Genomic DNA, 16159 nt, shown 5'->3' on the forward strand with positions numbered 1-16159 from the left:
ACGGATATACGGACATGGAATGACCACTGAGTCATTTCCATTTTTTTTTTCAAGCCCCATTAAAGTGAATTTTTCTGCATATGGCCCATTTAAAAAACAGAACAGCAACGGAAAAAAAATATGTTTATGTGCATAATGAGAGCAGTGCATGGGACACACTATTTCCATCTGAAAAGTATCATTCAAAAGGCCATACTATAACATGCCATGAGATTTACTAAATATTATGCGGCCATGTTACAGTTGGTAATTTTATGTTTCAAGTCTCTGGAGGACGCTTTGAAGAGTGCCCTCTCTGGTAACTATGAGATGACTGTACTGGCTCTACTGAAAACCCCAGCAGAATATGATGCTCAGCAACTTAAATATGCCACCAAGGTACAGTATGGATTTAATACTATGTTTTTAACTAGCTTTACTGTAGAGCTTCAACATATTATAGTCTTCAAGGTATAAGCCATGTAATGTTGACATCCATGTAACCAATTCTATACATTTATTCTCTAAAGGGGCTGGGAACTAATGAGGACATTCTTATTGAAATCTTAGCATCAAGAACAAACAAGGAGCTCAGAGATATAAACAGGGTTTACAAAGAACGTAAGTAATGGAAATTATAGACACAGCCCTTGGGAATTTTTTAGCTCTCTCCTTAAAGGGAACCTGTCACCGGGATTTTGTGTATAGAGCTGAGGACATGGGCTGCTAGATGGCCGCTAGCACATCCGCAATACCCAGTCCCCATAGCTCTGTGTGCTTTTGTTGTGTAAAAAAACCAATTTGATACATATGCAAATTAACCTGAGAGGAGTCCTGTACATGAGATGAGTCAGGGACAGGACTCATCTCAGGTTAATTTGCATATGTATAAAATAGTTTTTTTTACACAACAAAAGCACATAGAGCTATGGGGACTGGGTATTGCGGATGTGCTAGCGGCCATCTAGCAACCCATGTCCTCAGCTCTATACCCAAAATCCAGGTGACAGGTTCCCTTTAAGTGCAGCAGAACAAAATGTTGTGATTAATACTACTGTACAATCCCCCCATGTTATACAGTGTCCTCATTTACAGTCAATCATTTTTAGACTTCTTTACCAATAGCGATGAGCGAACCCGGACCTCCACGTTCAGGACCGTACCGGACATTTGGGTATCCATATACCGAACCCGAACCGGTATTTAGGTGCCAAAGTCCGTGTCTGGGTTCCTTGTTCGTACTTTAAATAAAGCTTGTTAAAAGACTGCAGCGCAGCCAATGAACAAGCGATTAAGCTGTGGGCACTTGGAAGCCATCAGTCATGCCTAGTATTGGCATGGATGTGATTGGCCGGTGCACCATGTGACCCAGCATGCGTAAATGCTGGATCACATAGTGCACCGCCATTCTACTCTTACTAGTGTAGGGACAGGATGCTGCTGCAGGCAAGGAGAGTGTTAGGCTTTTATTATTTTTAAAAAGTGTGCTGGTGACCTGTAGGCATTATTTATGGGTGCAATACAGCAACTTTGCACCAGCGAAACAGAAATACCATACTTAATTGTGCTGTTCAGTCTGAGGGTGACCTGTTGGCAATTTTTTCGGTACAATCCTACTACTTTGCACCAGTGATAGGGAGATACAGTATAATAGTTAATCAATCTGTTAATTGTGCGGGTGAGACATACCTATTTTCTTGGTAAAAAAAACATTGCCTCCTCCACTTTCTCCTCTGGTTCCTCCTATATCTCCTCCTTATCACGTCAGCGGCTCAGCGCAACACCTGCACCACCAACTTCAACACAGCCAGGAAACGACAGCAGGCTGTTCTGAAACCCATATTTTGGGAGAATTACCCCACACCGCGCAGGAGCTGTGGACGGGCATAGGAGACCGATGACTGGTGCTGCTGAGCCTCAAGTCATGCCTGGTGGTGTGCAACAACGAGTGAAATCTCTTGCCTGGCACATGTGCTGAACTTGGTGGTGCAGAGGTTTCTCAAGAATTGTCCAGATATGTCAGAGCTGCTGCAGAAAGTGAGGGCCGTGTGTGCGCACTTTCAACGTTCTCACCTTGCTGCTGCTCGCCTGTTTGTGCTGCAGCGTAACTTCGGCCTTCCCACTAACCCGCTCATGTGGGACTTACCCGCAAGGTGGAAATCCACCTTGCACGTGCTGGAGAGACTGTGCGAGCAGGAGCAGGCAATAGTGGAGTTTCAGCTGCCGCTCGAACTATGAGTCGCTCTGCAAAACAGCAACATTTCACCACCAACAAATGGGCCTCCATGCGGGACTTGTGTGCCGTGTTGCGCTGCTTCGAGTACTCCACCAACATGGCCAGTGGTGATGATACCATCATCAGACTTTCTATCCCTCTTCTACGTCTCCTTGAAAAAATGCTCCAGATGCTGATGGATGAGGATGTGGCACAGAAGGAAGGACAGGGATCATTCCCACAGTTAGGCCAGTTGTCCACAGGTGGCTCAGAGGGTGGGTTACTGCACCAACAGAGGCCAGATACCCAAGTGTCTAGCCATGGCACAGTTTTGGAGGATGAGGAGGAGGATCCCCGTTCACAGCAGGATGGCACCCAAATCATCTCACGGGCATCACTGGAGCATGGCTTGCTGCAGTGCCTGCACAATGACAGCCGAGTTGCCCACATTCTAACCAATGCTACTTACTGGGTGGCCACCCTGATGAATACCCTCTACAAGGACAACATGCTGTCCTTGCTTCCGACACTGGAGCATGAACGGAATATGTGCAAGTACAAGCAAACGCTGTTACAGGAGCATTCCCGCCTGACAGCGAGGGCTCAGTAGAAGCATGAGGTGGAGATGGCAGAGGAAGAAGTCACCAACGCAGCAGGGGCACTGTCAGCACCTCAGAAGGGAGGGTTAGCATGGCCGAAATGTGAAAAAGCTTTGTCTGCATTCCACAGTATACAGCATCCCCATCTGATACGGACCGCTATAGCACAGGGCAGCTGTTCAGCAACATGGTGGAACAGAACGTGTCTGCACGTACTGATTGATGGGTCTGCCCTGTTTAACAGCTGGATTTTCAAATTTGGCACATGGCCTAAGCTTGCCCTTTACCCCTTGGAGATGCTGGCCTGCCCTTTGGCAAGTGTATTGTCTGAATGTATGTATATTTAGCTTGGGGGGGGGGGGGGGGTGATCACAGACAGACACATCCACCTGTCCACAGCCATTATGGACAAGATCACGTTCATTAAAATGAACCAGGCATGGATCCCACAGGACTTGTCTGTACCTTGGCCAGAGCAGAGAAGTATACAGGGTGCACCTAACTATTATTGTACTCCAGCGCAGTTTGTGCGTTCTCTTTGCTATTTCCCAATGTTTTGGGGCCTCCACAAACAAAAAAACAAAACAAACCAAACAAAAAAAAAAGAAAAGAAAAAACTCAATTTAAAAATGGAAAAAAATAATAAGGTTATAATAACCTCTGCTGCCTCTTCTACCTGCACCGCCATGTCCGCCTCCTCCACTGGGCCCCCTGTCTCCAGCCTGAATATTAATATGTCTTATATTGGCAGAGTAGAGAAGTGTATCTGGTGCACCTAGCCATTGTTGTACTCCAGCGCAGTTTGTGTTCTCTTTGCTATCTCTGTGTTTGCTGGTCGAAAGTTACCACCCCCCCCCCCACACACAAAAAAAAAAAATATAAGAATACTAATAAGATGACCCATTTTGAATCCATCCAAATGGGAGAGAAAATTATTCTGTGTAGTGTGTCTGTGAAAGTCATGATTTTTTTAAACATAAACTAGGAACACCCCCTTCATCCATCTTAAATGTTGTAGGAGAGGAAATTCTTCTGTAGAGTGTGTGTGTGAAAGACATGAATTATTTTATTTTTTTTAATTCAGAACACACCCTTAATCCTTCTAACTGTTGTAGTGTCTGTGACACTGGCATTTTTTTATGCTACACCATAGTGCTTGCAGAGGAGCGTGACCCAATGGCCCAACAGATTTTGTCATCTGTTCAGTGTGCTGCATGTGGCTGTTGTTGCTAGGGATGAGCGAATCTACTTCAGATGCTTCATCCGAAGTTGATTGGCATAAAACTTTGTTAGAATAGTGTACGGAGCAAGCTCTCCATACAGTATTAGAATGTATTGGCTCCAATGAGCAGAAGTTATTTCTTTGTGAAGTTTCGCAAGACTTCGGGTAATAACTTCGTAAATTAATTTCTACTGTAAAAGCTTTTGTACTGAACTCAGGTTTGGTTCCAGGTGGTACCTTGGAACCAAACCTGAGTTTGGTACCAAGGTTTTTTACAGTAGAAATTAATATACAAAGTTATTACCCGAAGTCTCGCGAGACTTCACAAAGAAATAACTTTGGCTCATCGGAGCCAATACATTCTAATACTGTACGGAGCGCTTGCTCCATACACTATTCTAACAAAGTCTTATGCCAATCAACTTCGGATGAAGCATCTGAAGTCGATTCGCTCATCCCTAGCAACAACAGCCACATGCAGAACACTGAACAGATGACAAAATCTGTTGGGCCATTGGGTCACGCTCCTCTGCAAGCACTATGGTGTAGCACTCAATAGGGACCCACTTGAGAAAGGTCATTATGATGTTGGGAAGTGGGCCTATACATTTTGATAAAAACCTACACAAACAACCTCATGTTCAACTTTATACATTTCGTCTACAGTCATAGATTTTGTGAATGTGGGATCCATGTTTTTTATTCTACATTTCTATGGCAAACTAGAAGGTAGAATACTATAAGTTATTGTAGTCTGCAAAACAATTGCAATACAATAAGTTTATATATGTAATTTCAACTTTACTATTACTGAGGATTCTCATCAGTTTTTATCTTTTCTGTAGATTTGTCATCGCAGTTCAAATATCTCTCTATCGCTCTCCTCGAGTCTCTAGAATCAAATCACACAAAACTTGTATTTTGAAAAATATGGGCTGAAGTTACGTTTTAGAATGGATTTGCTGATCTCTAATGTCTATATAGTTTTTTATATATAGTTTTTATTGATTTACATGCATTTAAAATATTATATTGATCAGTTTAATAACAAAAGGCTTTCTGTTACAGTATACAAGAATGATCTGTCAAAGGATATAACCTCAGATACCTCTGGAGATTTCCAGAAAGCATTGCTTGCACTTGCAAAGGTATTTATAGCTATAAACTCTGAATGTGCATAGTACAAGGGTGTAGGTACGATACAGACCATGTTCCGATCTGTGGTCCTTAAAGCCCTTGTTAGTCTTATCTTATTACTATTACAACAGAGTTCCACTGCTAGAAATCAGGAGGGTAGGGAATAGAAACGACTCAGAGGGGAGGTGTTATATCATGTAGATCAGTCGGCACTGTGTTGGCACGTGGGTGCATGGTCCTAGGGTTGGTACCCCCAATAGTAGTAATAAAGCAGGTCCGGCACTCCCAAATTTTTCTTTTATTGTCACTCTGTGACTCGTTTCGGCACCAGCAGTGCCTTTGTCAAACAGTGAAACACCACTATAGCACACAAACTTAATTACCCTGCCAAAATCCTAAAGCCCTAACGTCATGTTGTCAGGGTAACTAAATAAACAATGAAATCCCAGCTGAAGGTGGGTGTGTGAAATGAAGATCACCAGCCCACTGCATTGGTAGGTCCCGGAAGACAAATTCATCATCTCATATTCAATTGCGCTGTAAAAATATCATATAAGAATGCATAAATAAAAACTATTAAAAATACTAGAAAATAAAACTAATAAGTGCAATTACACAAAGCTGTTAAGTGTATATTCCCGATTCAAACCCTTCGGTTCAAGGGTCTGAAGACGGTGGATCAGTATGCCTAGCGCTTCATCAGAGTCTCAATCCTGTTCCCTCGAAGTCGGGGGTAATGGTATTTCCTCCACAATCTGGAAGCGCAACTGCGCAATATTATGCGTGTGTGTGTGTGTGTGTGTGTGTGTGGAAATGATTTGGGATTGGTAGTAGTAGTAGGTTTCCTTCCTGATGGTGTATTTGTTTTTGCCGAGTCGCTCCTTCATCCGTGTGGATGTCTCTCACATAAACTAATCCACAGGGGCATTTTAAAATGTAAATGATAAATCTACTGTCACATGTGAAGAAACCGCGTATGGGGATCCTCTCACACTAGAGCAATGTATACAATTTAAACATGGAAAGGTGCCTTTTTTGGCTGTGGAGAGAACCTTTTGTCTTGGTTCCACTCTACTACTGCCTTTGTCCGCTCTTAAATCTTGTCCACTATTTTCCATTTTAATCAATTTTTGCCAATAACAAAGCAAGGGTTAACAGCCAAACAAAATGCTATATTTATTGCCCCTATTCTGTAGTTTGCAGAAACACCCCATTTGTGGCCGTAAACTACTGCACGGGCACACAGTAGGGCGTAGAGGGAACCTTTTGTCTAGGTTCCACTCTACTACTGCCTATGTCCGCTCTTATATTCTGATCCCGTACATTCACTGCTCGCTTATAACAGATCATTGGGGGATTTGTGAATTCTTCCACTGATGGGTAGGATCTGGTTACAACACTCCAGTGTTTATTGATGACCGATCTCACTTTATTAATCCAGGGATGATATTTTACAATGAATGGTATGCACGTTTTTTCCTCCTTGTGATCTATTAGTTGAGATGTATTTATCCTAGGGGAGGGTGAGGATGAGTGGAGTGGTAGTGGCCATTGATGGTGGAAGTAATATATACAGTTCACGGTACAATCTTCACCCTGGCTCTCTGGGCTGTGCACAGTGAATGGAGGGCTCACCCTGTCTTCCATCAGGGCACTTTCTGACTTGTGAGGCTCCTTTTTAAAGATAGTTGGGGTGCTTGGCAGGGTGCAAGACAGAAGGGTAGATGTAGGGGCAGATGGATGGAGGCAGTAACCAACCAGTTGGCTGCAATAAATTCATTCTAAGGTCACTTTGCTGTCTTTCCAAGCAACCATCAATATCAGATTAGTGGGGGTCCAACTCCAAGCACCCCTGCCGATCGGCTGTTGGAAGAGAAGGCAGTGCTCATACAAGTGCTGCATTCTCTGCTTCACTGCTCACTGCAGCAATTGCAGTGGTGAACAGGTGCAATTACAAGTATGACGTCCCCATTCACTTCTGTTCAAGTGAATAGTACAGAGCTGTCTGATAGAAATGAATTACTTGTAATTACACCTGCTCACCACTGCAATTGCTGTAGCAAGCAGGTAAATTATAAAGAGCGCTGTCTTTTCAAACGGCTGATCGTCGGGAATGCCAAGAGTCAGACCCCTGCAGATCTGATATTGATGATCTATCCTGAGGATAGGTCATCAATAGTAAAAAGCGGACAATCCCTTCTAAATTATCTCATTTTGCGATAATGACCCCCTTTTGCAGTAGTCCTCTGGGGAACTGCAGAATTAACCTATAAGACACTTAAGGAGCAAAACAAAAACAGGGCCTTGCTGTGGGACTACTCTCTGATATAGTATGTATGCAGCTCCTTATGCCTCGTAGCTTCAAAGCCATTAGTGGATTAATTATATATCATCAGTACCAACCACACACAAATTTATATATGTGTAGAATAATTTTCTATCAAATCTGAAATAAAAAAAAAGTAAGGAAATAATCTTATTACTTATTCAGTGATAGGATTTGTTTGGATACCTTTGCGGTAAGGATATCTAAATAATAAATGCAAAAGATTTTTTATATGGTATTACAGGATGTTTTTTAATAGCACCACAACTTTGGTTTAGTTCTAATGCATTTTTACATGTGTTGTAGGGGGACCGCAGTGAAGATGCTCGTGTAAATGATGAACTTGTGGATAATGATGCCAGGGTATGTGGATCTCCTTTCTACTTTTCTGTATGTCTGTGCTAATAAAGCAAGGTTGATGTACACTAGACACTAGGAATCACCTCATACAGCACATCATATGACACCTGCTCACAAAACATATTTACAGCTTCATATAAACTGCCTGACACTGCAGATTTACAGGGCTGTTAAATATAATAGTACTGCTCCATTCATTTCTTTGGAAGCTATGGAGATAGCAGAGTACAGCGCTCGACTATCTCCGGAATTCCCATAGAAATGAATGGAATGGCAGCACACAAGCCTGACCAGCCACTCCTTTCATTTTAGGGGGGGAGGAGGGGCTGCAGGGGTTACGGGCTCCCACTATTGTGATTGGTAAGGGTCCCAGTGGTAGGACCCCCAGCAATCTAATAGTTATGCCCTATCCTGTGGATAGGGGATAACTTCAAACAACCAGAATACACCTTTTAAGTCTTGATTTTTGCTATTTAAAGTAAGTCCACAATGGGACTTGTAGGCCATTGTGATCCACTGATCGTTTCTATAAAACGCGGTACTACTTATTTAGTACAGTATATTATACTGCCAGTGAGATTCTGCCGATTGAAAATAGAAGGATCCTCCTCCCTCTAATCCCCTTAGATGCTACAGTTGCTATTGACTGCGGCATCTAGGAAGTTAAACTGCCGGGATTGTGCTTCTGACAATCTGGCCATTAGAGCATACAAGAGATAAGCTCCTATTCTTTGCTGCACAGGAATTCTAAGTTACGGTACCATAAAAAATTTGGCAGTCTAGATTAAAGCTTGTTAATGACTGCCTTTGAAAGGTGTATCAGTGTTCATTAATGTGTTAAAGAAGACCTCTGCATTTGCTATAAGACCATTCATCTTTTACCCTCTTCTCCACTGAATTAGCAATTATATGTGTATGTGTATACACTACTCATAAAAAGTTAGGGATATTTGGCTGGTGGGGGAAATTTCTGAATGAACCTAAAATGCACTCTAGCCTTTACAGGTGAACTTAATGTGACCTTCTCTAAACTTTTGAATGTACATGTCCAACTTAGGGCTGCAACGAGTGCTTGATTAAATCGAGTAATTCGACACAAAAAAATCCTCGATGCAAATTTTTTTCATTGAGGGTTTGTTTGTGTCACGTGACCATGGAGCGGGAGTGAAGCGCTTGCTATTACTCCCGCTCCGTGGTCTCCCGCTGGCCCTCAATGCGCTTGGAATACTCACCTTTCCAGAAGATGGCCTCCGGACACTCCACAGCACGTCCATGGTCCCGCGCTGCACTGACCTCCGTGACCTGGCGCGCTGTGTGACGTCAGGCCCAGAGCAGCGCGTAACAATGGAGTGTCGGCGGCTCCCCTGCTGGAAACGTAAGTTGGTGACACCGAGGAGGTGGGGTCTCAACTATGCCAGAGTGCACAGCGTCATAGCAACTGACGCTGTTTCAGGAGGGTGGCAGGAGGGCACAAGGGGCAGCAGAGACTATGACAAGGGGGGAGAAGAGACTATGACACAAGGGGAAGTGGAGCTGATGGCACTGGGTGGGGAGAGCTGAAGGCACTGGGGGAACAGAGCTGATGGCATGGGGGAGCTGATGGCACTGGGGGATAGTGGCACAAGGGGAAGGAGAGCTGAAGGACATCGGGGTAGGGGAGAGCTGGAGGCACTGGGGTGCATCATTAGGGAATGGCTGCTGGAGACTGGGATACCTTAAAAAGAGTGGCCTGCACTTTCTCCAGACCTGAATTCTATTGAAAACCTATGGAATCAGCAGAGTCACTGTGTAGAGGCTTGTAACTCTGTACCTCAGAATGAGGGCTTCCCTTCAAGAAGAGTGGGATGCCATGCCTCAGCAGACAGTAAGTCCACTTGTGAACAACATGAGACGTCAAGCTGTAATTGATGCTTAAGGCCCAGGAAAAGTTTTTGAGACATTGACATTTTTGTTGAGGTATACCCACCACGGCTGTTGGCTTTTGTTTCAATAAATAGTTTGAGATGCGGAAATCACCATTACATGCTTCTACTTAAATGCCCTAATTTCATGATATAATATCAATGTAGCGTGTTCTTTTTAGTTTTCCATAAATTTTACTCGAAAGCCAAATATCCCAATCTTTTTGTGAGTAGTATAAGTGTGTGTGTGTGTGTGTGTGTGTGTGTGTGTGTGTGTGTGTGTACACTGTATATAGGTTTACATGGTATCAGAAAGAACATTTTTATTATAGGCCCTGTATACACCTGTATTATATACGGTATCACACATGGGAAGGAAGTTTAGACATAATCATCACTTGCTGTCCCTAATGGTGTTCAAAATCTTAGTTCCTTATCAGAACAACTTGCAAACTTCACACAGATGTTTTTTTTTTTTTTTTTTACGTAGAATCCCAGCAATTTAAGGCACCAGCGCTTACCAATGAGCCACCATTCAGCCCATAATAACACCTTAGATAAGCAATCATTACGCAAATGTGATTTAGGTTGATGGATTACAAGTTGTTATATATTTTGGAAATGTTGCTCTTTATTTATCTATGTTTCCCAAGAGTTTATTGTGTTCCCAAAGTAAATACTGTATGTTCCAAATTCAATACTGCAATATACCTCATAATGACACTGCCACCTAGTGGATAGAAAGTAAAATTACAAATCTTCCCAATGGAGCTTTAATTCCACTTATTCTGTTATGTACCAGTTACTATGTATTATTACTATCTAATATACTGTGTATACACACATACAGTATATCTGTCTCCATATGTATATAATGTATTCTACCACTATACCATTTCAAACACTCAACACAGGATTTAGTGCAATGTGACAGGAAAAACTGTGTTCTTGTAGCATTTTTGTTTATTTTATAGAAAAAATATATATATAATCATGTAATTTTAACAAAAATAACCACTGAAATACTGAGTGAATAAATATTATTTATTTAAGGGCTGAAATTACTTGAGACCTTTTAGCTCAGTGTTCCTTTCCATATGATTGAGGGCTCATGCACACGACAGTATGCCCTTCAAGACATATGGTCTGTGAGTGGGCCATACTGTATGTCCCGGAGCGGCATACATATGATATTAAGAGTGCGGGACAATAGCCCCGCAGGCGGCCCCATGCGCACAGCATCATAGTAACCCATGATGCTGTGCGCTCCTGGCCGCACGATGTATGCCACTTCGGGATATATGGCCCGCTCACCGACCGTATGTCTCGGAGGGCATAAGGTCGTGTGCATGAGCCCTTACTAATTCTTTAGTACTATCAGTGCATGTAATCTTTCATTTATTAAAGATATTTTTATATTTCCTAGGCCTTGTATGAAGCAGGTGAAAAAAGAAAAGGAACAGATGTTCCAGTGCTCATCAACATCCTCACGTTACGCAGTTATTCCCACCTGCAGAGAGGTGAGTTTAGCAGGCTAAAATGTATCTCCTAGTATAATCCTATAAGATAAATGGCAATTCAGTTAGAATATTCAAAAACATCTATATAGTAAAACATTTTTATACTGTGTTTGCCATTACCAAGACAGTAGAATAGCATTTTTCATAGATCTTAAAAAATTCAGATCTCAGCACCTGAAAATCCAGCCTATCAATCTAAGGGCTCATGAACACGAACATGTGTAGCCCCTGCCTGTATTGCGGTCCGCACAGTGGGTCAGCAATATATGAGTGTATGACTGATGCGTTCCCATTCACAATCCACAAGATACAGAGCAATGTGAAGGGGAGACACTGAGTGGAAGCCCACATAAGCACTACAAAAGAATAAAACATATTTCTGGCGGTGCAGACTGAATCTTGCAGATTGTGGACCTATTGAAGTGAATGGCCTTGCATCGGTCTGCATCACAAGCACGGGGGGCACACATTTGTGTGCATGACCCCTAAATGGGGTTTTGCTGCAGCAAGTGCATGGATTTCAGCAATCCTCATACAAAACAAGTTATGTGAAAAATGAATTCTAATTGTAAGAGTTGTGTGGAAAATTTCAAGACTTTTCATGCTAGGACATAGTCTGCGGACTGGAAATGACCTTAAAATCTGCACAAAAATTTGGTTACAACAGACGGTATTCTGCATATTGGAAAACCCACATCATACCTACAATCTGCTGTGTATAAATGGGACCCATTGCTAAACAGGAATGCAATCATGGGAGTCCGAGAGATTGCCATGGCAGCAAGGGGTCTTACAATGGTCCCTAGGCCTTCCATTTTTAGATGCCTATAAAAAATAAGTATGAAAAATGCAAAAATTCCTGTTTTTGTTCTGTCTGTCTCCCCAAAAATATGTAACAAGCAGTTATCAAAAAGCCGTATATATAGCACAATATGCCACACAGCCATGTTGAATTGAAAATAAAAAGTTATAGACTTTGAAATGCAGAGATATAAAATATGCTTGGCAAAAAAAAACTAAAAAACTGACCAACAAATATGTGAGTCACGTCTGAGGGTACAGCCACACGGTGCGGTTGTGAGACGGTTGCGATGCAGAAGTGATGCGGTTAGGAAACGTATGCTGACGGTTACCGCGTGCATAATCATGCATGTAGAGTGTGTCTATTGTCCGCCACTGTTGTTTGAACTGTGAATTTTACTGGTTCTTTAGCATTCTGAATAACTTCAATAACATAATCCACAAGCAGCGGCTCAACTCTATATCTCATGCAGTCATCAGCCGCAAGCAGCAGGACATGTCCTATGTGTGGTCAATCAGTCATCACAACCTTGAAAGTGCCAGGTCTATCTCAGAAACCTATCTTCCCATTGACTTCTATTGGGAAATGAGATGCTGTGGTTCCTAACTGCATCATGACTGCATCACGATCGCAGTAACCTAAAACATTTGCTTGCATTATGCTCCATCACATGCTTTATTATGAAGGCATACTTGCCAATCATTTCTTCTAGTGGCAGCATATAGCGGCACACAGGCCTACTTTTTTTTTAAAATATGGAACCTAGAGAAACCAAAGGGGGAATTAATCACAATAATTAATCTGGTTTGTTAAATTTTGTGCATCTTTAAATCTAACACCTTGGTCTAGCAATGTTAGTCCAGTTTCTTCATGCCACACCCTACTGGAGAGAACTAGCAACCTGTTTAGAGACTTTTAGCTAACCGCACCTACTTTCCTATCCACTTTTAAAAACTGGAGTGAATGGTGTAAGTGTGCGAAAAGTCACAAGCTTTCTGACCAAAAGCCCAAAGTTCTGTTCTGCAAAATATAGAATGCACACGGACGTCATCCATGTTCTTTGTGGACCGCTAAATACATAGTCGTGTGCATGTGCCCTACTAATCTCTGCTAAGCATTTATTAGAGGGCCTCCTGCACACGGCTATATACATTTTGTGGTTCACAAATCACGGATCTGCAAAATATAGAATGCACACGGACGTCATCCATGTTCTTTGTGGACCGCTAAATACATACAGTCGTGTGCATGAGCCCTACTAACCTCTGCTAAGCATTTATTAGAGGGCTTCCTGCACACGGCTATATACATTTTGTGGTTCACAAATCACGGATCTGCAAAATATAGATTTTGAGACCCACTGTAAAAAGCCTATTCTTATATTATTCTGTAAGAATAGGACAGGTTCTATAATTTGTGGCCCGGCCGCGCAGATGTGGGGCTGTCCTTTTTTATTTGTGGACCCATAAAAATGAAGGGGACTATGTGCAATCTGCAAAAAATGTGGATCGGACATGGACCAAAAATATGGTCGTGTGCATGAGGCCTAAAGTAAGAATTTCAGTATGAGTGCTCAAAATGATTAATGAATATCGCATCTCTGACTGACTCAATATGAAATCTTTAAAATTGCAGTGTTTCAAAGATACAGGAGCTACAGTAAGCATGATGTGAACAAGGCATTGGATCTGGAGTTGAAAGGAGACATTGAAAACTGTCTTACGGCCATTGGTATGTAGCGCAGACGTGGTAATGTAGACATGTTCAAGTTTCTGTGATAGCCATAGTTTATTACTAAATGTATTAGTCATTAGTTAGGACCATGTAGTCACTGTATCGCAAGTTCCCTGGGAATTTACTAGACTGATAAATACTCAGCTGTATGGACACATTTTCAGTTTTTGAATGTTTCCATTCACTGCCAGTAAGAACTTGAAAATGTGTGCAAGAAAGTACCAGCATGATTTGTTCCACAAGCTACCCTGAGAATAATCCAGCCGCTGATGGCAGTATATTCTCGGGGATGGCAGTGAACAATACATTTTTTTTATCATAAGTTTACCAAATTTTTACTTACCAAAAATGTCCATGGTTTCAGCTTTATATCAGTTCGTTTGTTCACAACACATGTTCTTAATATAATAGATATGTCTCTGGGTCAATAGAGGATCAGAATCATGAAGTAGGAAAAATATTTTTCCAGATAATACATTATGTCAGTGTTACTTCCCACCGCACCCTTAACAGTATCACCTTTACCATTTTTTGGCCAAGCAGTGCAGCACAAAAATGTTTGGAATTTGTGAAATATTTCAATCGGAAAAAAAGTGTATACCAGAGATAATTCTAGTGAGAAATATCTTGTCTAAAAGCAATATTATTGTCACTTAGTGGCAGTTATAGAAGTACAGGGGCATAGCTATCTAATGGGGTAGCAGAGGTAGCAGTTGTACCTGGGCCGTGGAACAGGGAAGGGGTGAAAGGCTCATCTGCTGGCAAAGACACCAGTGCTAAAAATGGCACTTGCTAGATTGGGCCTTGTTACAGATTTTGCAGTGGGGCACATACTATAGACTGTACAGTTCTAGATCTAAGCAATAGCCTAACACTTTTGCTTAACATTCTGACCTTACAGTGTAATATTACTTTATTGGTGTCGGCAGACAAGAGTTTAGATTAGCATAAATAATGTGCAAAGTGCTGCACAGAAACCTGAAGAAACATCACCAAACCACCTGAGAGGTAACACTGGAGTCTAGATTGCTATGGAGGAATTGTAGAGTCCAGTAATAGCACAGGACACAGGGAAACAAATGTGGAACACTAGGGAACTGAGCCCAGGAGACACCAGGAGCGGCAACCAGTTACAGATCTTATTTGGTATCAGTAGACACATAGATACATTACATAGTTAGTATGGTTGAAAAAAAATGCAGTACAAAGCTCCATCAAGATCAACCAGGGGATGGGTGAGGATGTGAATGAATTAATTGAATGGGAGTAAGAAGCCAGACTTCTAACCATTTTCATAAGCGTTAAAGGGACACTGACAGGCAAATTCAGCATATTGTGTTATATATCTGACATTACAGGTCTTATACAGTCTATTAAAAGCATGTAAGTATCCCCCCTGTCCACCTTCTAAATACCGAAATATAACGTTTTATAACTTGCCTGTCTCCTCACCAATCTGCCCAAGGGGCGGCGTTTCATCTGAAAATGCTCCCAACTGCTGTTCTGTAGCCCCGCCCAGCTCATCAATATTCACTTAGCTGGGCGGGGCTACAACTCTCCCCAGTCACGATCCTGCGTATGGTTGATAGAATCCTCTTGGCAGCGTCCGTCTAATCCTCTGCGCCTGCGCCCCGCCATGGTTAGATCGCGCCTGCTGTACACACCCTGCCTGCGTTCCCAGAGGCAGCTGCAGCCTCTGCCTCATGCGCATGCCCCAGGCACTGTTCAAAGCAGCGCTTCAGAGCGCTGCTCACTCACATCTCCAAAGGGGTTAATGATAGTGCGGAGAGTTGTAGCCCCGCCCAGCGAAGTGAATATTGATGAGCTGGGCGGGGCTACAGAACGGTAGTTGGTAGCAGCTGGCTGGGCGCATTTTCAGATGAAACGCCGCCCCTTGGGCAGATTGGTGAGGAGACAGGCAAGTTATAAAACTTTATATTTCAGTATTTAGAAGGTGGACAGGGGGGATACTTGCATGCTTTTAATAGACTGTATAAGACCTGTAATGTCAGATATATAACACAATATGCTGAATTTGCCTGTCAGTGTCCCTTTAATGTTATTTAAATTTAAGAATTCATCTAAGCCTTTTTTTTTAAACATCAGCTGCTCCTGTCATTACCACATCCTGGGGTAGACTATTCCACAGATTCACAGTTCTTAAAGTGAAGCAGTCTTGTGGCCTCTGCAGATTGAAGTTTTTCTTCTCCAGACCGAGGCAGTGCCCCTTGAGATGAACATGGTCATTGCTAGAGTTAATACAGAGACAGATGAAGGTGACTTACTAGGAGAGCCTATATCAGCAGTAACGGCAGCCACAAGGTTAATCCAGAAACAAGCCAGTGTCAGTTCACCAAGAAAGTC

General features: G+C 42.4%; 1 protein-coding gene across 1 annotated transcript in view; it reads left to right on the forward strand.

Annotated features, from left to right (window-relative positions):
- The window catches only part of LOC122922398 (annexin A1-like), a 54765-nt gene that overhangs the window by 29174 nt on the left and 9432 nt on the right, over positions 1-16159 (forward strand). The window contains exons 5-10 of the mRNA XM_044272998.1: positions 265-378; positions 510-600; positions 5084-5163; positions 7785-7841; positions 11166-11259; positions 13697-13792. Of these exons, the coding sequence (XP_044128933.1) occupies positions 265-378; positions 510-600; positions 5084-5163; positions 7785-7841; positions 11166-11259; positions 13697-13792 (532 nt within the window). The remainder of the gene's footprint in view (positions 1-264; positions 379-509; positions 601-5083; positions 5164-7784; positions 7842-11165; positions 11260-13696; positions 13793-16159) is intronic.

Source organism: Bufo gargarizans, chromosome 1 (genome assembly GCF_014858855.1).
Source record: "Bufo gargarizans isolate SCDJY-AF-19 chromosome 1, ASM1485885v1, whole genome shotgun sequence".
Lineage (NCBI taxonomy): Eukaryota > Metazoa > Chordata > Amphibia > Anura > Bufonidae > Bufo > Bufo gargarizans.